Source organism: Brachycentrus maculatus, unplaced genomic scaffold (assembly GCF_059751285.1).
Source record: "Brachycentrus maculatus isolate JH-2025_06_01 unplaced genomic scaffold, ASM5975128v1 h1tg000271l, whole genome shotgun sequence".
NCBI lineage: Eukaryota > Metazoa > Arthropoda > Insecta > Trichoptera > Brachycentridae > Brachycentrus > Brachycentrus maculatus.
The window spans coordinates 785,657-807,089 of record NW_028281022.1 but is presented as its reverse complement, the minus strand read 5'-3'; the positions used below and the strand labels follow the sequence as shown (position 1 = coordinate 807,089).

Here is a 21,433-nt window from a genome sequence, read left to right as displayed (position 1 = left end):
TTTTCCTCGTGGGTCCCATGTCGAATGTCGTCTGACATTTTTATCATCATTAGTATTATTAATTTAAAATGCAAGCTCATATTTTTTCACTCGTATCTATTGTATTACAACAGTATGTGGAGTAGAGAACAAATGATCATGGGAAAGAGTAACCGTTTACTTGGATTTTTTCATTTGTGTTTTGGGAACCGAAAAGGGTGAAGAGAAAATGATGAATACATTTTTAACACGTTGACTGCCAACTACAAGATAACTCGTAGATTGTGTTCTTTGCTAGAACATCGACTACGAGTACTGTATTTACTTGCTATATTCGTGCAGCTATGATAAAATTCATGGTATATCACGGCTAATATGGATAAATGGCTTCATGAACAGAAAATTATACTATATTTAGTATAAATTTGTACTATAATTAGAGTTTTTCATAATATAATGATTAAATGAAATTGGCTTTTTAGACCGGAATTCTGAAAATTGCCGTGGCAGTCAACGTGTTAAAAAAAAGGAAAAGATACATACTTTGGGAGAAGAGTAGAGATGATTCTCTCTGCCTCTGAAGGTGGAGGGGGTGAGATAGACTCTTCCCTACTCTCGCCTCCTCCGAGTCCCTCTCCCGATCCTCCCAGAGATGTGACACTCGCTTGGCTGATATTCAGTGGTGAAACCGAGTCCACAGTTCCTTCTTTCATCGCTACTGGCTCCCCTTTTTCTTCAGTTGGACGGAAACTCAACGCAAATTTAGTTCTAAAAGTAAAAAATACATCCTTAATAAGATTAATATTATTACAAATACTAATAAGATTGACAGTTTTCAATAAAAAAACGATTCACAAAAATTGATAAGTACGGAAATACTTAATTTACCGATTGTTAAGTTGTCTCAATAGAAATGAAGAAGATTAAAAAAAAGTGTATATGAACGTCTGATCATATAAAGAGCATAAGACCAGTTATTGACTGATTTTAGTGATCGCTTTATATTTTTTTTTATTTATATAATTCCCCAAGGGTGACATTATTTACTTTTGAGCGATTCAAAATATAATTAAGCAAGTTTTATCTGAACGCTTGACATATTTTATTTGTCCGCCTCGAGGTAGTCAGGGTCTTTGAAGACTTATATTCGATTCTCGGAGAGGTAAAAATGAGTATGTATATCTATTTAAAATTACTGAAGCACAGACTAATAATCAAGTAAATACCTACAATTCAATATAGTGCCTTATGCATAGAGTTGATATATTTTTTCAAGATCCAGCATAGATATTCCGGTGAATCAGTTTTGCTGTCTTGTATGGGGTAAAACTTAGTAGATCATTGAAAAAAGTTATTGAGTCACAAAAATTATTTTCAGGCTTTCGGGATGTAAAAATATTTCATCAATATTAAAGATTGTCTATAACTTTTGGACCTCTAGATTAAAAAATATGGGTTGTCCCTTTATATAATTAATCACAAATTGTGAGATACCATATTTCGACTAAATATCAATTGGGGTATTTCTAGAGTTGTCGGAGTACTACTGCGAACACACTTCGGACGGGAAAGGTATTTCTACCCATTCGGTTGATTGATGGTTAAGGACGGAAAATGGATTTTTACCTTCTGCGCCAGCCTCATTTTAAAGTTAGAAAAGAAGGAATTAGATATTTAATGTTTTTAAATGAGTATTATGTTGTCCGCCTCCGTAGTGTAATGGTCAGCACGCTCGGCTACCGTTCTGGAGGTACCGGGTTCGATTCCCAGGGGGGGGGGGGGTCAAACAAATATAAGTGATTTTTTCACTCTAATATTTATTCAATATTACCCTGGACTGGTACCTAAAGCGGAGGGCTGATCACCTTTCGTTCATGTGTTAACGATCAAGATATCACTGTGTTTATATGATGCAGTGCCCACGCATCATTGACGTGCGGATAAGGGTTTGAAGAAGATCATGTACCAATCTTTATGGGATTTGATAATTATGTACATGAATATATGTACATATGTATCAAATCCCGTCACCAGCAGTCTGTAGGCGTAAAAAGCACCTGTCCGAAATGTGTCAATATTGGTGACATGTTCAGACAAATCGGGATGAATGGTGGATGAGGGCCACATAAAGAATCATGGACATAATTCACATGTACTCTGTCCTTACCGTCTTCCGTTCATGCTCATGTATCCATCGTCCTCGGACTGGTGGCCGCCCAGCGAGGGGCTGTCGTCGTCCGGGGTGCCTGCCACGCCACCCGCACCGCCGTCCGCTCCCGCGCCCGCGCTCTCCGCCGCTACCCCCTCTGCGCCACCTCCCCCGCTGCCCACTCCCTCCCCCTCCTCGAACTCGCTCAGCACGCTGTCCAGCAGCTCTAGTGACCTCTGCACCTCATCCCCGCCGCTGGAATCAAACATTTTAAAATTGTTGGGTAATCCAAAACAAAACAAGGTTTGTTGGATTCAATTCTACATTTATTTATGTATATGTTAATACGTGACGCGTTTCGTCTTCTTAGGACATTATCAAACACTGAGAGTGTTTGATAATGTCCTAATAATGTCCTATTCACCCGACTGTCTGCAGTTACAATAAATATATCAAACATTTTTATCTAAACATAAACTTAATTGAATACATTTTTAAACAATTTAATTCAATATGGCTGACCTGTGTCACAAATTAGGTTAAAGAGAGGTATCGCTTGCACTTATGCATCCCAAAGGGCAGTCTATCGGAATGCTCCATCAAGCGGTTTTGAAATCATGGCAAATAGGCTACGTCAAGAAATATAGTAATGCCCGTGTATTTTATAAAGAGCAAGCAATGATAACTCAGTTCTGCCCTTTGAAATTTATAATGCACTTTTCTTTTAGGAAAAAAACACTTCTAGTTACTATAAGCGCATTAAAATATCTTTTTAAAACGGACTGAAATTAATATATTTTTTATGTTTGCGATTTCATACAGATGTAATTATTTTTCTAGAGGTAGCTTTCCAAAGCATAACTGAGTACAGGTATGCAGCTCCGAGTACCGATGCCATTTTTGCTATTCTCTTTGTATAATACCTACTATTCTTTCTCCATTTCTTTTCCCATATGATATTTGTATCCTTCATTCAGAGCTTGTTCTTATCCTATTGTAAACTTATCCTATCACAGTAATAACTATTATCAATAGTTATTCATCTAGATTTTATGAAAAAAAATTGATTATAGATAATTTTTATACCAATATTATTGTAATATACCAATTTCGAAAAGAACTGTAAATATAAAATAGGAAAAAAAAAAACCTTAATTTAACCTTAATTTAATTTAACTTAATTTTAACCAACTCTAACCAACTTGAAATAAATTGATGTATGGGAACAATGAATTTAATACATAAGTATATACACATCAGAGAAACACTAAAGTATGTATTAAAATGAAATCTCATGATCTAACTGAGGACTATCCTCTTTAGCTACAAAACAATACATTTATAAACATGTCAATATGTAAACAAACCAATTGCTAAAAAGTTGTCAGTTGCAGCTTGCAATTTGATTTCTCACATGCAGTGAATTATAATTGCTAAAGGATTATTGAATCACTTCCTAGTGAAAAGTTTAGAATTAAATGTAAAACTTACTCTGGTCCTGTATTTCTTCCTCTGTGCAGCATCCCAGTACTTGCCATCCTAATCAAGCCACCTGTAAATGAAATAAGTTGTTTGTTGCAATTATTTTCATTTTACTTTTTTTTTATTATTCTACAATAAAGCAAATGAAAAGGTTGATATCATAAAATGTAATTACTCACAAAATTGACTAGCACGCATTGGTATAAATATATAAAAATGAGAGATTATTAAAAATATAAGTGTAATTTGACAGGTGTCATGAAATTTAAATAATACGACTACCGGATTCAAATTTTAGTATTGCGATTATTGTAAATATAAATATATCTGATATTAAAAAAACCGATGGTTTTAGAAAAGTACCTACTTACGAAATTGAGTTCTAGGTTTTTTTTTAATTTTTATTTTTATTTAAACGTTAGGAAAAAAAGTTTAGTAAAAATATTATTATCGATTGATTTGTAATTACTATTACTGCTACTAATAATATCACCATCACGCTTTTTGCTGCAGTGGTGACCACAGGAGATGGATGGCAACACTCGTCTATCCTGCCATACACTTCTAGGTTCTTCCACATTTATACATCTCGTCATTCATGGCCTCCGGTTACGTAGATTTTTGACATAACTAGATTTCAGATTCTGATTGATTATATGTATATATATGTACAGATAACTTTTAGAGCCCTCGATCTTCACTCGGAATACGAAATTATTACGTATAGTTTTATTCAGGTAAATTCCGCCTAATATTCTCCCACTTCTTGGGCAAGTTTGGAAAATGGACCTACGTCTTTTACTGTGGAATATTTGCAGCATTAATCTTTGTGTTACTTTGAATATTTATTATTATCTACACTTATCCATGGAATCAAGAGATAACGTGTAGGATGCAGCAAATCTTTGTCACAACTGTCGTCAAGAAAAGGTGATTCAGTTGGCTTAGCCATGTACTCCGCATGTCTCCCGAGCCTTGATCAAGCTTGCCTATTTTACAAGGCATCAGGTTCGCGCCGCCCAGGACGACCATTCCCGACAATTTGTCGGCAGCTCTCGTCGGAACTTCGGGAAGCGGACCTGACTTGGGAGGATGCGAAGGAGCTGGCAGCCGACAGAAAAGGCTGGAGATTTAGTTTTTAATTTGACGGAGGTTAGAGGTCAAAATAAAATATGGAACAAAAGCAAAATAAAGGAATGGGTAAATGATCAAGAGTTAATTCTATGAAAATCGTAAAAAAATATTAAAAAAAATTCTCTCTTTTTTTGTGTGTATATTACGTTAAAATAATAAAAAACAGTAAAAAAAAACGTATGTAAAAAGAACTCCAACGACAAGACACACAAGGTGGCTTGGTGGGTCTCTGCAAAAAATATTTTAAATATGTTTAAAGTTTTTCTTTTAAATAAATTAAAACAGTTTATGAAAATAAAACATAAAATAAAAAATATATATATATATATATATATATATATAGTTTGTGGACTTCATATGTACCAAATAGGAAGCGGATGTGGTTTAAATAACTAACACTTATGCATAGTCTGATAAAGTAATAGGTGGGTTAGTGTCGCAAGTCGCTATGTGCAATGAGGTATAATAAAATGAATTTGCATAGAGCGCGGGTAGGGTCGGGGCTCGGGCGGCCCGCCCAGGCGGCATATTGCGCTCGTTTATTGCTTAAATAACTAACTGCCTTTTATTAAATCTGCGGACATCGCGCCGGACGCGTAGGGCCGGCTCTCGAGGCGCTCATTTCCATAGGGCGCTTGTGCACTACACGGAATTTTACCGTCCAGCAGTCCGGTTTTGAAAAATGAAAGCGACTAAGACAGGCTTGTGTTTTTGTCCATCTTTCTTCGGATCGGAGCTCTTGATCGGTGCGTAAACGATCAAAAGCTCCGATTTCGATCACGCTAAACTGTCGTAGTCGCTTTAATTTTTTAAAACCCGACTGCCGGACGGTAAAATTCCGGGTAGTGGACAAGCGGGCATAGGATTTCGTTTGCGCGGACGTGGCGTGGGTGGATTTACGGACTTTAAAACACACGCGGGAAAAATTATTATATTTCAGATCGTGGATTGTTCCATTTCTAAAGGGGAAACTTTTCAATTAAAGTCACATAAACCTCTCGAATTCAATTAGTAAGCGACGTTACAATATTTCTTAATATTCGCACCCATTGATGCTTAGTACCTACTCAATTGTATTGATATTGTGTTGTTTTCAGGCGTCTCCCAGAATTTGAAATAAACCGGGTAGGAGGATCCTACTTAGCATAAATCTACACAAAAAAGTCTCCGCTAAATAAAAGCTTTTTCAAACCAACCATAGACGGCTTTAATTAATTCACATATAAAGCATAATGATATGCAGGAGTTCCAAAAAAATGAGCATTGTGGTTGTCAATCATGGGTAGAGTGGTCAATGTTACACGTGTGAAAAGTGATCATCTAACCAGACTGTGACAGATCTGTAAATACTTAGATTTCCATATCTTACTTCATTTGCGTAAAAATTTATTATATTATATTTTCAGCACTGAGATCGCGTACATAGTAAGTCAATATTTATATCGTGGTGTGTCCCAATTTTCATATAATTTGTCTTGGACTTGATCTTTGATCTTTCCCTTTTCCCCTTTTCTTTCCTCCCGCCCTTCTTTCAGGTATTTATACTAAATGACATATCGCTCACTCCTTTCAACAACGTCATAAATCAAAATTGTCAATTTTCAGCTGTGCATGTTTTCTGAATGCCCAGAAAATGTACTATATCCCAGCAACAGCGGCATATTTTAAACTTAATATTTACCCGCTACAGGGCAGAAAATGTTGTTTTTGCATTTTGAAGAAAAGGTATTGTTTAATTATTTTTTTAAATATATTAAATATTTTTCAAATGGAGAAAAAACCTTCAGGTTTTACATAAAAAGATCTGTTGCAGAGTAAAAAGTTCAATAAGTGGCTTGATATTTATTTTTAATACATTGTGTTATATTTTTAAACTTTAAAAACGTTCTCCTGAAAAATCAAGTTTTTTGATTTATGACGTTCTTGAAAGGAGTGAGCGATATGTGAAATTTAGTAAATGGAATGTTACAAATACTTGTTTTTTGTTATTTTTCCTATTACTCTTATTATTTTTTTAAAAGAGAAATATTTGTGTTTTTATTATTTACACAAATATTTCAATTTCATACTATTTCTGTGAGCCTAAGTGGTTCATTATTAGAAAAAGGTATCAAATTGTAGTAGAATGGGTTCGAACCGAGAAACTCTGACTTAAGAGTCCGCGACACTAACCACGGGACCACAACCAGACAATACTCATTATTGTAAATGTATTTATGTAACTATTCTGTAAAATTTCAAAATATATCCAAGTACCTATTTGATTTTTATTTTTTTAAATGTTATTCGGCGTTTTATTTCACCGGGGAAGTCTATGTAATATCGGAAGTCTGAGAATAAAAAAACTTCTGAGGTGATTCAAAGAATAACGTAACGGAATAAGCACTTTTAGAGTTTCATCAGAAAGAGATTTAACTTCCATTAGATTTAGGTAGACTTGTTTTCTTGAGTCATCGGAAAGAGTTTTTCCTTGTAACAAACATGTCACGACGCTCAATTCGTGACATCTTATCGACTCCCGGAAGAACCTATATCACCGCTCTATCACCCCTGCGACTGAAGAGATCCCCGATCTGTCACCTATCGATTATATTAATCGACATTCCGAGGAGTTTTTAGAATTTTGACAATATCGAATTAAAATTATCAGATTTTTTACGAAGGTGAATTTAAAAAGGAATCAAATTGTATTGAATATATTTTTATACAGCTTGAATATAAAACTGTGAGAATACGTATGTTTTCTTTAAAATAATATTACATAAAAAATAATAAAGTTTAGGTCATGTAAAAAAAGTTATAAAGTTAAAAATTTACCAAATAAAATTTAATAATAATCAATCAAGGTAAGTTCTTCGTTTGTGGGCACCGAGCACAAAATAATGAAGTAATTATTTATTATATATCGACATAGGCAATTCTTAAAAAAAAAATTCCATCGCTAGAAGCAAAATAATGAAAAACAGGATTTAAATTTTGAAAATTCACTCGATAAATACCGCTAATTATTTTACTATATTATGACATGCGTTTCGACATCGAATCAATAATATGTAAATCTATCAAATATTTATTATTTAAACCACCGCCTCCGTGGTGTAATAGTCAGCGTGTTTAGCTACCGCGCTGGAGGTCCCAGGTTCGATTCCCGGTGTGGGGGTGAAAATAAATATTAGTGATTTTACACTCTTATATTTATTTAATATTACCCTGGACTGGTCCCTGAAGTGCAGGAGTGATCAACTTGCCTTCATGTAAGTAACGATCAGATAACACTGCGTCAATACGATGCAGTGCCCTATGCCCCATTGGGTGCTGATAAGGGTTAGAAGAAGAAGAAGTATTTATTTAAACATATTACATGCATAAGTCACATATATAATACAGTATACAGTAAACCCCCTATAACGTTGAGATAGGTACCGCGTTTTTCAATGGGAACGTTGTAGGCGATTAATGTTTTTTAAATTGTATTTTCATTTTAAATGACTCATTTCAGTTTTAACCGCTGGTTAAAATGCAAAAACACAATTTTAAAAATTAACCATGTATTAACATTCCCTCTGATTATGCGGTACTTATCTCAACGTTACAGAGAGTCACATTTTAATAATATTCATTTTAAAATTAATATTATTAAAATGTGACTGCTGAGTCAATTTTATTTTACGTTAATCAAATGTTCAAATGTGTCGTAGAGACGATATGCAGATTCGCGAGTACCGAGTGGCGATAAGGAAAGGTGTGTATCTAAAACGGCGGCCCCAGCTCTAAAATATTCGTTCATTAATCGGTGTTTCGGAAGTAATCGCGTGACCAAACACGGGAGAGGAGAGCCAAACACGGGCCGGCTTTAAATTAAATATCGGGAGGGAGATAGATGGCGGATCCTGGGTGCAAAGGGAAACTTTGGGGGGAAGGTAAACAGGAAAGTGTTACGTAGTCACCTCACCTCCGCAAACAGATGAGAGATGCTTCTTCGCCAAGGAGCCTCAAAGAGCGATTCAAACCCCTACATATACCTACCTTTCTTTTTGAAATTTCACACATTTACATAATAATTATGGATTCCGATTGCCTCTATTGCTGGAACTTTGACGGTCCTAAAAGGGATTTAACATTTTTTCATAACCGCAGTGGATTTCAGTAGAGATCAGGTTTGTTATATACATATTTCATACTGTGAATTATATTCTTCTTCCAACTATATTCTAATTATATTCTTCTTCTAACCTTTATCCCCACCCAATAGTGCATAGGGCACTGCATAGTATTGACGCAGTGTTATTTTGATCGATACTTACATGAAGGCAAGGTGATCACACCTGTGCTTCAGGGACCAGTCCAGGGTAATATGAAATAAATTTTATAGTGTAAAATAACTAATATTTATTTTCAACCCCCCCTGGGAATCGAACCCGGGACCTCCAGTACGGTAGCTAAACGCGTTAACCATTACACCTCGGAGGCAGACTACAGTGAACTATATTCACACATAAAAAATATCAAAAATTATTCTTCATAGGTAAGTACATAACATCGAATTTTATGATGATCTAACATGAATTCTCAATGTGGCTCGCTAATCCAAAATGTATATCCTTAATAATCATAGAAAATTGTACGAGATGATAAATACGAGAGCTCAGAAGTAAGAAGTTAAAATGGGTCATTTACAACATTTTGAGTGTATTCAAATACTTGTTCACAAATAGATGTATGTATCTAGTGAAATTCTAGTGGAGTCAAACACTATGTTTCGAGTTTGATCAATATATCTAGAAGTTCTAAGAATTTGAGTAGTGTGGTTTGTCGATCATAGATATAATTGGTGAATGTTACACGTCTGTAAAGTGATCACTTAAACCGGCCTATGACGGTCGTAAGCCTCGTAAATGCCCAGACTTCCATATTCTTCTTCATCTATGTTGAGATGTCAAAAAATAACTTATAAAAGTTAAAAAATAACTTTAAAAAAATAATTCTTCATGGGTAAGTACATAAAATCGAATTATCAGATGATCTTACATGAATTCTCAATGAGGCCCGCTAGTCCAAAATTCCTATCCTTATAAATAATCATAGAAATTTGTACCAGATGACAAATACGAGAGCTCAGAAATAAAATTATTAAATGGGTCAGGTGTATTTTTATACTATTATGTAGATATTAAACAGTAAAAGTGTACTAAGTCAAAGGAATATGACCACTGCTACCACTAGCTGCACCGGTTTAAAACGTGCAAAAATATATGATACATCAATTTGCAGGACTTTCCCGCTAAAAGATGTTAGCAATTTAAGAAAGTATAAAGCGTGAAATGACTTCCTCAGTGCAAACAGTTTTATCTCATCAACACGTTTTAATATTTTCAGCAGACTTAGAATCTTTGTGTTGCAGCAACTTTTCTGCTACCGCCAATTAACTTCGTTTCAGCTTGATATTATTTTTAACTGTAATTAAATTGACAGGCGCCGTGGCGTAGTTAGGTAGACGATCAAATGCAAAACTGGCATCGCGGGTTCAATTACGCCAATTGCAAAATAAATTCAAGCAAGATTTCAATTGGTTTGGAAGTTTTTGATATATTTTTCACATTTATCCTCCCTATCCTTACTATCTTACCTGCAGACAACCCTCTAAAGCTAGAGGCATTGCGGGTAATTCCTTAAAAAAAAAACAAAGAAAAAAAAGGAATAACATAAATGTATATATATATATATAGTACGCTCTCGATTTTCCAGACTAGATGGTGAAAAAATCCGGTTAATCCGAAAACATAAAAACGGAAAACAGAAAGAGAAATTTCAAACCGAACAAAACAAAACTGATCGCGAATAAATGATAGAACTTGCGAAGTTCGTTTTTGAATAACACAAAAGTAGCGGTAGGTATTCTTTTGATTTTTTTTAAGGTTACATTTATTTGCCGATAAAAAAAACTGATAAGATCCTATTATCCTTTCTTGTCATGTATATAAAGCCATTTTAACTGCAAAAAATATTTTAAGAAATGGTAAACTGAATTTAAGTATTAACTGTAATATTTATATGAAATAACCCTAAACGTTATAACGTACTGTTACAAAATTATCTTCCAAAAGTTAACCTTATAAGTATATGTTAACATACAATAAAACGCAACCTATCTAAACCTCCTTTTATAAAATTATACGTATTCTAGGTTATCCTAGTTCTAACGAAAGCATTTCATCAAATTTAGTTTTCTCTAAAGAAAACGAATTTTGACTGAATTTGGGTTTTAACGGTAACGCATACAACACCTTAACACTTAACACCACTACACTGATCCGTGATCGCGCACAGCAACATACAAACGCGTCAGTCGTACAATACTGGCGAGAGTTGGATGCACGGATCCGTGTGATAGGTATAAATGGGCAAATATACCACTTTTTTTTTTTATTAAAAATGAATTTAATTTGTAATAAAGAAACTTATTACTACTGGAAATTAGATTAACAAAAAATCTGGTATTTTTTAAATAAATCGCTTTTTTAGGGCAGTGAACGTGTTAAGGGATGCCGACAATATAACGTAACGAGCGATACTAAACATTCCCATGTTCGCTTAATATTCAACGAAATCGTCGGATAAACTGTATTACATGCATCAAGTGGGGCTACACATCCAAGAAAGGTTTTTCACTCATCAGGTTTAAGGAAAAGCGCGGATAAGCAAGAGGGGTGTGATAAGTTACGGTAACTGTTAGTTTATTCAATGCGTGTGGTGTATTGACTCGGTCCGCTTGTTGGTACGTGAGTTGCCGCGCTGAATGATAATGAGTGTAGGTAAAACGGAAAGTAAGAAGGCAGGATGTGGGCTGTTTCAGAGAGATTTCTTAGAAATGATCTTCTCTCGCGGCAGATTGAAAACACGATGTAGGGTAAACATTATATTTACTAGCCTCATAAGTAAGCTCGCTTAGTTTAATTTAAATTCTTCGTTAGTCGATGATTTGAATGTGCTTTTTTTCAAAATAAACTTTATCAATCTACAATACAAGTAGAAATACGACAAAAAATGCTCGACGTTAAAAACATTACGAGTTAAATGGAGTTTTTTAGTGCACAATGTTTGGGGTCGGGTCTACATAGATATGAGTGTTCTCATCCGCTGCAATGTTAAGAGTGAAATTTCAAACATGCATGTACAATATTTAAACTCCGTTCTTCCTTTGACTTCCTTGTAATCACCAATTTGTAATTTTCATAAATATTCCATTTAAAGTAGTTGCTTCATTATACCTACAGCAGTAGATTGTAATTAATGATATTTTCTTTCTCATTTTTACTTTATGTTCAAGCGCTATGTACCCTCTGATTGAAAACAGCTATATAAGGTATCAAACGTTTTGACCAATATCACTAGACTGCTTTTGGTTGGTTGTAAGATATTTCTTCTTAGCAGTAAGTAAGTTCGGTTAAAATAATTAAATAAATAAATATTAGAGACAAAAAATACTAGAATAAAGGAAAAAAACCTTTTTAAGTCCTTTTATAGAAATTCAAATATACGCGCACATTAGTTCAGCTCACGTGATGGACGCTGCAATGGTATCCGAAAAGTCTGCAATAAACACTAACGACGCACGTCATAACCTAGATAATCAGGAATGTACATAAACGTTCATAATATCGACAGCTATAAAAATAACCGTATCATATCTCACGGGAAAGCTAGGGGTGTAATATAGGGTCCGCCATCTAAAGTTTTTTTTTTCAACTAGTGCTTATTTCGTGAATGGTAACACTTAGCTCATGTCTGATTTGACAGATAATTAGTTTTATCCTTCCGCTGAGCGAATATGGTTGTGTATACGCTTGAACAACGCTGGGAAATATTGCGACATTACTTTGAAAATCATGGTAATGTTGCAGAATGTGTGCGAAAATTGCGTACGGTTTTTGGAAGAAGAGAAGCACCGTCAGCTCCGTATGTTCGTTATCTTGTGAAAAAAGTGAAAGAAACTGGCATCCTCATCGATAAACCAAAGCGTGAAAAGCCAAAAACAGTGCGTACACCCGAGAATATCGATGTTGTGGCAGAAAGTGTGCGTGAAGCGCCATCAACATCAATTCACCGTCGTTCTCAACAATTGAACATTTCGGAGACATCATTGAGACGAATTTTGCATAAAGACCTTGGTATGACGCCATACAAAGTCCAATTGGTTCAGGAGTTGAAGCCAACTGACCATCCAATGCGTTTTCGCTTCGCTGAGTGGGCCTGCGATCGACTTACAGAAGATGCCGATTTTGCCAAAAAAATCATCTTTTCGGATGAAGCTCATTTTGATCTTGGCGGGTATGTAAACAAGCAAAATTGTCGTATTTGGGGCACAGAAAACCCGCACGCATACATTGAAAAGCCGGTACACCCAAAACGAGTCACTGTTTGGTGCGGATTTTGGTCCAGAGGCATAATTGGGCCATTTTTCTTTGAAAATGAGCAAGGAGTGGCCGTTACAGTCAATGGCGATCGTTATCGGGCCATGTTGAACGGATTTTTGTTCACAAAAATTGAAGAGGAGGATATTGGCAACATTTGGTTTCAACAGGACGGCGCTACGTGCCACACAGCCGAAGCTACACTCGATGTTTTCAAAAAAATTTTCAAAAAAAAAAAGTTATTTGGCGGACCCTTTAGTACCTGCAATAGAATAGTTTCCCTCCCGCCAGAGGGCGCTGTCCGCTCATCTCGCGGGGCCGGGGGCGGGGGGCGGCTCGGCGGGTGCTCCGACGGTCAACCACCTGTAACGAAACATTGCACCCTTAGATATTTTGAATACGTACAAACTGCAACATTAATGAGAGGACGTTTCTTCACCACTATAAAAAGATTTTTAACACCGTTTTTTTGCTGAGTTTAGATATTCTGTTTGAACATTTAAAAGAGTCTTGACTGATATAAATAACAATGAAATGGGTTATTCTATAATATATATATATATATATATATATATATATATATATATATATATATATATATATATATATATGTATATATATATATATATATATATATATATATATATATATATATATATATATATATATATATATATATATATATATATATATATATATATATATATATATATATATATATACATATATATTTACAGTGGTTACTTCTTTGTTTTTAACATATGTAAAAAAATCATAAAGTATATTAAAAGCATTGATAACTTTGTTGTATGGTAATATAAAAGTGGAATAGCACTGAGATGGGTTATTGTATAATATACATTTACAGTGGTTACTTCTTTGTTATTAACATATGTAAAAAAAGTATATTAAAAGCATTGTTAACTTTGTGGGATAATAATATAAAAGTGGTATTTCACAAAGTGAACGATGAATGATAAGGAGAGTGTTGAATCATGAAGTATTTAAATATTATGTACACATATCGCTCACTCCCTTCAACAACGTCATATATCAAAAATCGTCAATTTCCAGCTGTGCATGTTTTCGGAATACCCAGAAAATGTACATATTTTTAACTTAATATTTACCCGCTACAAGGCAAAAAGTGTTGTTTTTGCATTTTGATGAAAAGGTATTGTTTAATTATTTTTTTAAATTTTTCAAATGGAGAAAAAACATTCAGGTTTTACCTAAAAAGATCTGTTGCACAGTAAAAAGTTCAATAAGTGGCTTGATACTTATTTTTAATACATTGGATTATATTTTTAAACTTTAAAAACGATCTCCTGAAAAATCAAGTTTTTTGATATTTGACGTTGTTGAAAGGAGTGAGCGATATAGTTATTGCAATCATGATTTGACATGGATTTTTTTTCCGATTTAAAGCATATGATCTGAACTGCATAATGTAATACAATGCTATAAAAATTAATGAGATTGGTTCCAATAAATTTTAAAATAAAATAGATAGGAATACAAAAAGAAAAAAACTCTCAATAAAATTTGAATGTGTTTGACATAGATACCGCAGGTTAAATGCCAAAGGGCTACAACGCAAGAAAAATAATTAAACTCTTTATTAAAAAAAAGGTATCTAAATCGTCAACATTTTCATATTCAAAAACACCCATGATTCTAGCGATATATATGTACATAATATTTAAAAAAAAATGTTTTTATAAACCTGTTGATAATTTAAAAATTATTAACAAATGTAAATGAAAACGAATGGTTATCTACACTCAATGTCTCTGAATATGCTAAATAACGAATATCGATATGCAGTCGATCGATAACTATAGCAATCGTTGTAAAACATTGAAATTATCAGGTAAAATGGTATCTACCGACCTAACACTAGGTACTTTTTAAAAAACGCTTCGTAAAACTGACCCTATGTAGACCATGTGCAAAAAAAGTGCCTACTGAATAATTAATAATAAATTAAGGATCGCAAAACACTAACAACTAGTAATCGAAGGTGTTGTACCCCTCAATGTTAATTGAAAGTTGTGTACGTTTATACTCGATGGGTCTACGATTTCATAACATTATAATTAAATCAAACCAGGAAGGCTTACCCCTTAACAGAACTCAATTAGGGTAAGAACTACTTGTGTTACTCTACCAAGAGATGGTATCAAGTAGAAGGTTCAGGTAGAAACGAACACTACCAACAACTAAGAGAAGAGTAACGCTATAAGCAAGAGATTTGTGTTTAATTGGAATAACCAAGAGGGTTTTCAATGGGAAGCAGAATAATAACGGTATAGCCACTTTGGCATAACTTGGTTTCCGTTTTCTGATAATATGGGATAAACAAATGATAACAACATGGGTTTTCCAATTTGAGGTATTTTAATTTCAATATGAGTTTGTGGGGATGATTTAGGGTATGAATACCAATGAATTAAGGTATGAAAGAAGGTAAGCGGGCAATAAATCACATAAAAAATATGTTTGGAATATTAAAAGCATAGTTGCTAATTTCCTAGTCTAGGTTGAGGTATAGTTTGAGTCAAAATATAGACAGAGTCGTAGACGTGTTTAGATGTGAGATACTTAACTCTCAAAATACGAATAGCGCAGTTTTGGTAGGTTATAAATCTATTTTTATATATAAGTTCTACAAACATGAAATATTGGGATGATATGGTTATTTTCATAAAATAAATGTTCTTTAAATATTTATATAAAAATATTTTTAGCCAGATAAGGTGCAAATAAAAAAAGAGTTTGTTTTCCGAAGTAACTTGTGTGGAAAAGGGATAGACATTCTACAAAATTTCTACAGTTAGTTAAACCTCGATTGTAATTAAAATACGTTGTGCAATCATAATTTTCGAAACCAAAATAATATTTTTAAAGAACTATAATGTTTTCACCAGTGTGGATTTAAATTGAACTCACATAAAAAAAATCCGGCTGTAACAAATACCGTTTTATGTCCAACTTTTAACAGAAAAATATACTTTATACTCGTACATATAATAATATAATAATAAAACCCTTATCCGCACCCCAATGATGCATAGGGCACTGTGTCATATAAACGCAGTGTTATCTTGATCGTTTACACATGAAGGAAAGGTGATCAGCCCTCCGCTTCAGGTACCAGTCCAGGGTAATATTGAATAAATATTAAAGTGAAAAAACATATAGTATAATATAAATGTAAAAAGGGAAATGTTACACACTTTATGTTTGAATATGTCGTAAAGTTTCTTGTGAAATGACACATTAAAAATCTATAAATTCGACATGCGTAAAATACGAATTACTCAAAGACCCAAATACGCAAGTCAGGTTGATACCGTATAAAGATTTAAAGGATCGCTTATCTGTACAACTTGAAGAAACTTGACGCACCTACTCGGGGGAGAAAGGGTAAAGGGTTGTGAAGGTCACAGTTAAACTCGGAAACTTTGCGTTATCATTTATTCAAGAACACTTGCATATTAATTTACAATACGGAACAGAATACTAGAAAACTTTATACTGCCGAACTAATAATTAATGGATCCGAAGAGACTGCGAACTTAGTAGCACAACTTATCCAAAGTTAGGCATTGATGTATGCGTGTTTATGCCAAGTTGAAGAAACGCATATTTGTTTTACCTATAAACGTGTGTAAAATATTGTTGTCTCTAGAAACCAACAGAAAACTATTTGATTAATTGTTTATGGTGTTTCTAAAATATTAACTAACTAACTATCATGCCGCTTCCACGCAGGAGTAGGCAGAGAGAATAGAACGCCACGCAACTCTGCTTTGCAAACATTCTTCGCTTCTTACAAGTTCATGCATCTGCTCATATATACCCGCCGATTATTTCGACTCCTAACCTGAACGCTTTTAAGTATTTGATATACCTGTTCGCGCCAAGTTTTTCTCGGTCTTCCTGTGGTCCTTTTTCCAACTACTTTCGCCTCGAAAATTTGTTTTACCGTTCTTTCCTCACTCATTCGTCCCATAGTTCAAACCATATCTACACAGATTTCTTAATTTTATCGATAATACTTATTTCAGCTTTGCATTCCTTCCTTATTTCACCAGTTTAACATCTATCATACATCGTTTTGCCGCACATTCGACTGCATTCAGTCTACTTTTATCATTTTGCCAAGTCTATTATTCACTTTCATACATTAGGGTTGGAACCAGGACACCATCGTGTTCAAAAATATTGATCACAATTAATTAACTGTGATTAGGGTGGAAAATTGAAATTTTTCTGGATTCTGGAAAATATATAACCGAATACACATAGAAGTTATTATGTGGATAAAATACATTAACAGTTAAACTTCAGCGTGCGAATCCAAGGACTGTAGTCGTCTGGAAAGTTTCGGAGTTGCAAGTCATACGGATGGTGGCAAGACTCATTTGAGTAAACAAAATGTCGGTTATGAACCTACCCACTATTTTATGCAATTATGCAGAAAACACACACACAAATAATGTGAATGATGTAATAAAACACGGTTCTAGTCGAAACGGGCAGATTTTGCAGCAACATGTATAATATACTCGAATATCAAAAATAGTCGAGTGTTCAATATCAAATCGTACCTAAGTAACATTTTTTGTTTCTTTGTTAATTTTACTACCCTAAATAATATTTCTACAGATCATTCCAGAATCAGTATGATATTATTTTTATCAATGAAGATCTTCAAGAGAAAAAAAAAATTAAAAGTCGATTTATGTTGGTATCCCGTTTTTATTCTTAAATAAGGGAAAAATCCGAAAGAATAATTGGCGTTTTTCTTCTTTGGAATAGTCTATGGACAATACAAGCCCCAAGGCGAAGAAATGTTAAAAATGGACTAAAATTGCCTAGTATCTATTTTTTGTTTATTAAAATTTAGAATTAAATGCAAATGACGTTAAGGTCCGTCATCATGACGGACCTTAACGTCATTTGACGTTATTCAGCTAATTAATATAATTAATTAATTAATATTCAGCTAATTAATATAATTTCGTTACAAATCATAATTTTACTTTAATTGAACAAAAAAGTAACTCGCGAAACCTCCATTATAGAAGATTGTTTGCAGGTATAAAAGAATTCATTTCCCTAATACAGTAAAACATCAAACACATCCCATTCTTATTCAAATAAGATACAATGTTTAAAATAAAAGCAATATGCGATGTTTAACACATCTTATCCGCAGTTGTCTCAGTGCATTTCCCTTTTCCGAGATGCAGCAAAATGAAGTTCAGTGTCATCGAGGGGTGGGGTGGAGTGTAGAATAGAAAATGGAAAATACTCATTCAAAATACCACAGGAAGCAAGAACCGCAAAGCCATCTACCGCAACTGTCGTTAAGGAAGTGTGTCTCCATGGATAATGTTTAAACAAGTTGGTAAACTTATAGTGCACAAGAAACAAGGGATGCTTTTCGTTATCGAGAAAAAAGAGCATGGTGTTTGAATTATTGGGAAAACAGTAGAACTATATGTAAATTATAGTACACTTTTTAATTAGTGCATGTCCTGAAGGTATATAAATAACGTAACGTCATGATCAAGTTGTTCAAATTATAAACAAGAGCAAACAAATCGTAATAATTTTCACGAAAAATCGTAAGTTGGGTAGAATTTTTATTGTTGTTGTCACTGGATGAAGTGATACGAAGAATTTGTTTACATAAATTCTTCTTATCTCGTCTGTAGAAGACACGGTGAAATAAGCCAAACGCCTTCGTTTCGGAGACGAAAATAAGTTTATTTATAAATATAATAATGCAAATTACATTAATTCAGCACGTAATTGAATTTATCCTTTGAAATTAAATATCATGACGATCACAGCTATTGAATACTGTTTCACGAACTTTCGTGAAACAGTTTGTTGTTGCAGTCGAAGACGTATTTTATTAAATACAAATATTTAAAACCCCTACACAGAGTCAACGAACCATTTGAAGAAGTAGCGGGTGAATAAGAGTTGTATTGTTTTTGTCGTTCATAAACGAACAGCGACAACATGCAAAATACGCAAAAACTAACCAAGTATCTAATACCGAAGTTACCGGAATAAACAAAAAAACATTTCATTTTTTTATAACAATGAGTCTCACGAATAAAGAATAGTTGTGATTTTTTACCACGTGTCTGGGTAACTTGAATAGTGCGGACTGGCTGGTACGAGAACAAGGAAACTATGGGGCGGTGTTTGGAGGCTAGTTTGGCAGTCGCAGTGGAGACGAGGGGAGGGAGATGGGGAGAGGTTCAATGACATCCTACTTCTTAAACAGTTGGTATTCTGCCAGATATGAAAATACTCCCATTTCGAGCTGCCAGAGCTGTCTTATTATCAGAGCAAACGATGATGAGTTTTTTTAGAATTGAATGAAATGAGTGCCAACTTATATGTACTAGAATGTAAATCCCAAGGCCAATACTACGACGTTCATACATATATATAATGTTTTTATACATGAATTAATTAAAAAAAAACTCTTAAATAAATTTACTATTTTAAATTTAAAATAAATAAACATCACTTTAACCCTTTTTTAAAAAAGGAAAACAAAAAGTTTGAAATAGGAGACGGATAACCAAAAAAATAATTCATTCTCGGCGACGCCGATTTGAGTGCCGCACAAAAAGATTTATTACGGCACGGAAGGAAAACATCATGTGTGAAATTAATTTATGAAAAAAATGTATAATACTATAAGGGTTCGTGAAATGAAAAACGCGAGTGAAAATAATTAAACGCAAAATCATTTTTACGCAACACTGTTAAAAAATAGCTACACCGAAAAAGTAATTTCAGTTATACCTCACCATTATTTGAAAAGGAATACATAAATAAATTTAATCTACTACCCGGTAATGGCTTAAAATAATGCCGAGCTACAATATTCCTGCTGATTTAATCGTGCTTAGCTCGAATTTTGTACATCGCAGGTATTAAAATATACCTTCGTTAAAAACGGAATTCGCGTAGTTTCAGTGAAAGGAAAAGTGAAACAGCAGTTTTCGTATTGCACGATAGTTGGCGCTAGTGGTCACATCGGTACGTGGCGGTGGTCGACGCCGAAAAGTATATTTATATGATTTACCAAATAAGCGGAAACAAAATTTGGAATTGTCCCCTTTTTATAAGAGAACTGTCCAAAATTATTTTCGTCTGGGGTCCGTTTGCCCCCTTGCGATGCATTATCGCATTGTTACGTCGGCCGCCAGGGGTAAGCTTCCTGAATCGGCCGTTTTATTATCTTTTAACGGCTGACATTTTCATTTGCCAGACATTCCGGGGACAAATGCAGCGGTGATAGGAGTCGTCATAAAGCCCCCCCGGGTAAGGCCCTGTGCGCCCCCTCGGACTCCGGATCGGCCCCCGTGGAAACTCCAGTACGCCGCGCCGATATTTTGTATCACGCATTTCGGCGAAGAATTTATGGACGTCATGCGTAGGGATTTGGAGCGGAAGAATTTTATCGTATCGTAAAGTTGTTTCCATTCCAGAATGCTACGAACGCTGTGAATTTTGGGGAAAGAAGGATATTTTAAAGAAGGGAAATGTATTTACACATGCCGACCGTTTGTTGACTGACCCTTAAATTATGTTTTAGTATAGTAAACACAAAGTTTTCGGTATTCGACTCCCTTTACACGCAAAATATGCTTAATTAAATAACACCAACTTTACTAATTCTAGTAAGTAGCGGAGGGTAGACAAATTTATCTACGGTCTAACCATTACGAGAAATTAAGGAAAAGAGATAACAAAGAGTTTATACGGAATTTAGAATTTGGATTAAAATTAATGTATTTGGATTCATAAAAACAGCACACATTAAATGAAAAAACATGATATGAATTTGTTTATGAAAAAACTGAAAAATAAAGGCGAAATTACAAAAATAAATATCAATATCTACAACTGTATCTATAAAAGCACATTTTGAATTTTGTTGGGACACGAAAAGCAAGGATTTCAAATACTTGAAAATGGTCAGTTCAGGAGTCGGAATAATCGGCGGGTATGTATGAGGAGATGTATGAGATGCATGTTTACAAAGACATATTGATGTGGCATTCTGTTTTCTCTGCCTACTCCTGTAAAGAAGAAGCGTCATGGCTAGTTGGTTTGTTTTAGAAAAGCATTCAAGTCGTTCATGAACTGGTGTAAATAACATCTGCTCATAATTCGACATTAAAGGGTCATTTCTTTATCGTACCTATATTGTTTTCACAGTAAAAATATGGAT

The 21,433-nt window shown here is 34.2% G+C and overlaps 1 protein-coding gene across 1 annotated transcript in view; it reads right to left on the bottom strand.

Moving 5' to 3' along the window:
• The window catches only part of LOC148305522 (uncharacterized), a gene marked incomplete at its 3' end in the record, with an annotated part of 370,669 nt that overhangs the window by 35,708 nt on the left and 313,528 nt on the right, over nt 1-21,433 (bottom strand). The window contains exons 7-10 of the mRNA XM_088266575.1: nt 13,418-13,518; nt 3,620-3,680; nt 2,147-2,383; nt 523-747 (exon numbers count right to left, since the gene is read on the bottom strand). Coding sequence (XP_088122701.1) covers nt 523-747; nt 2,147-2,383; nt 3,620-3,666 — 509 coding nt within the window. The remainder of the gene's footprint in view (nt 1-522; nt 748-2,146; nt 2,384-3,619; nt 3,681-13,417; nt 13,519-21,433) is intronic.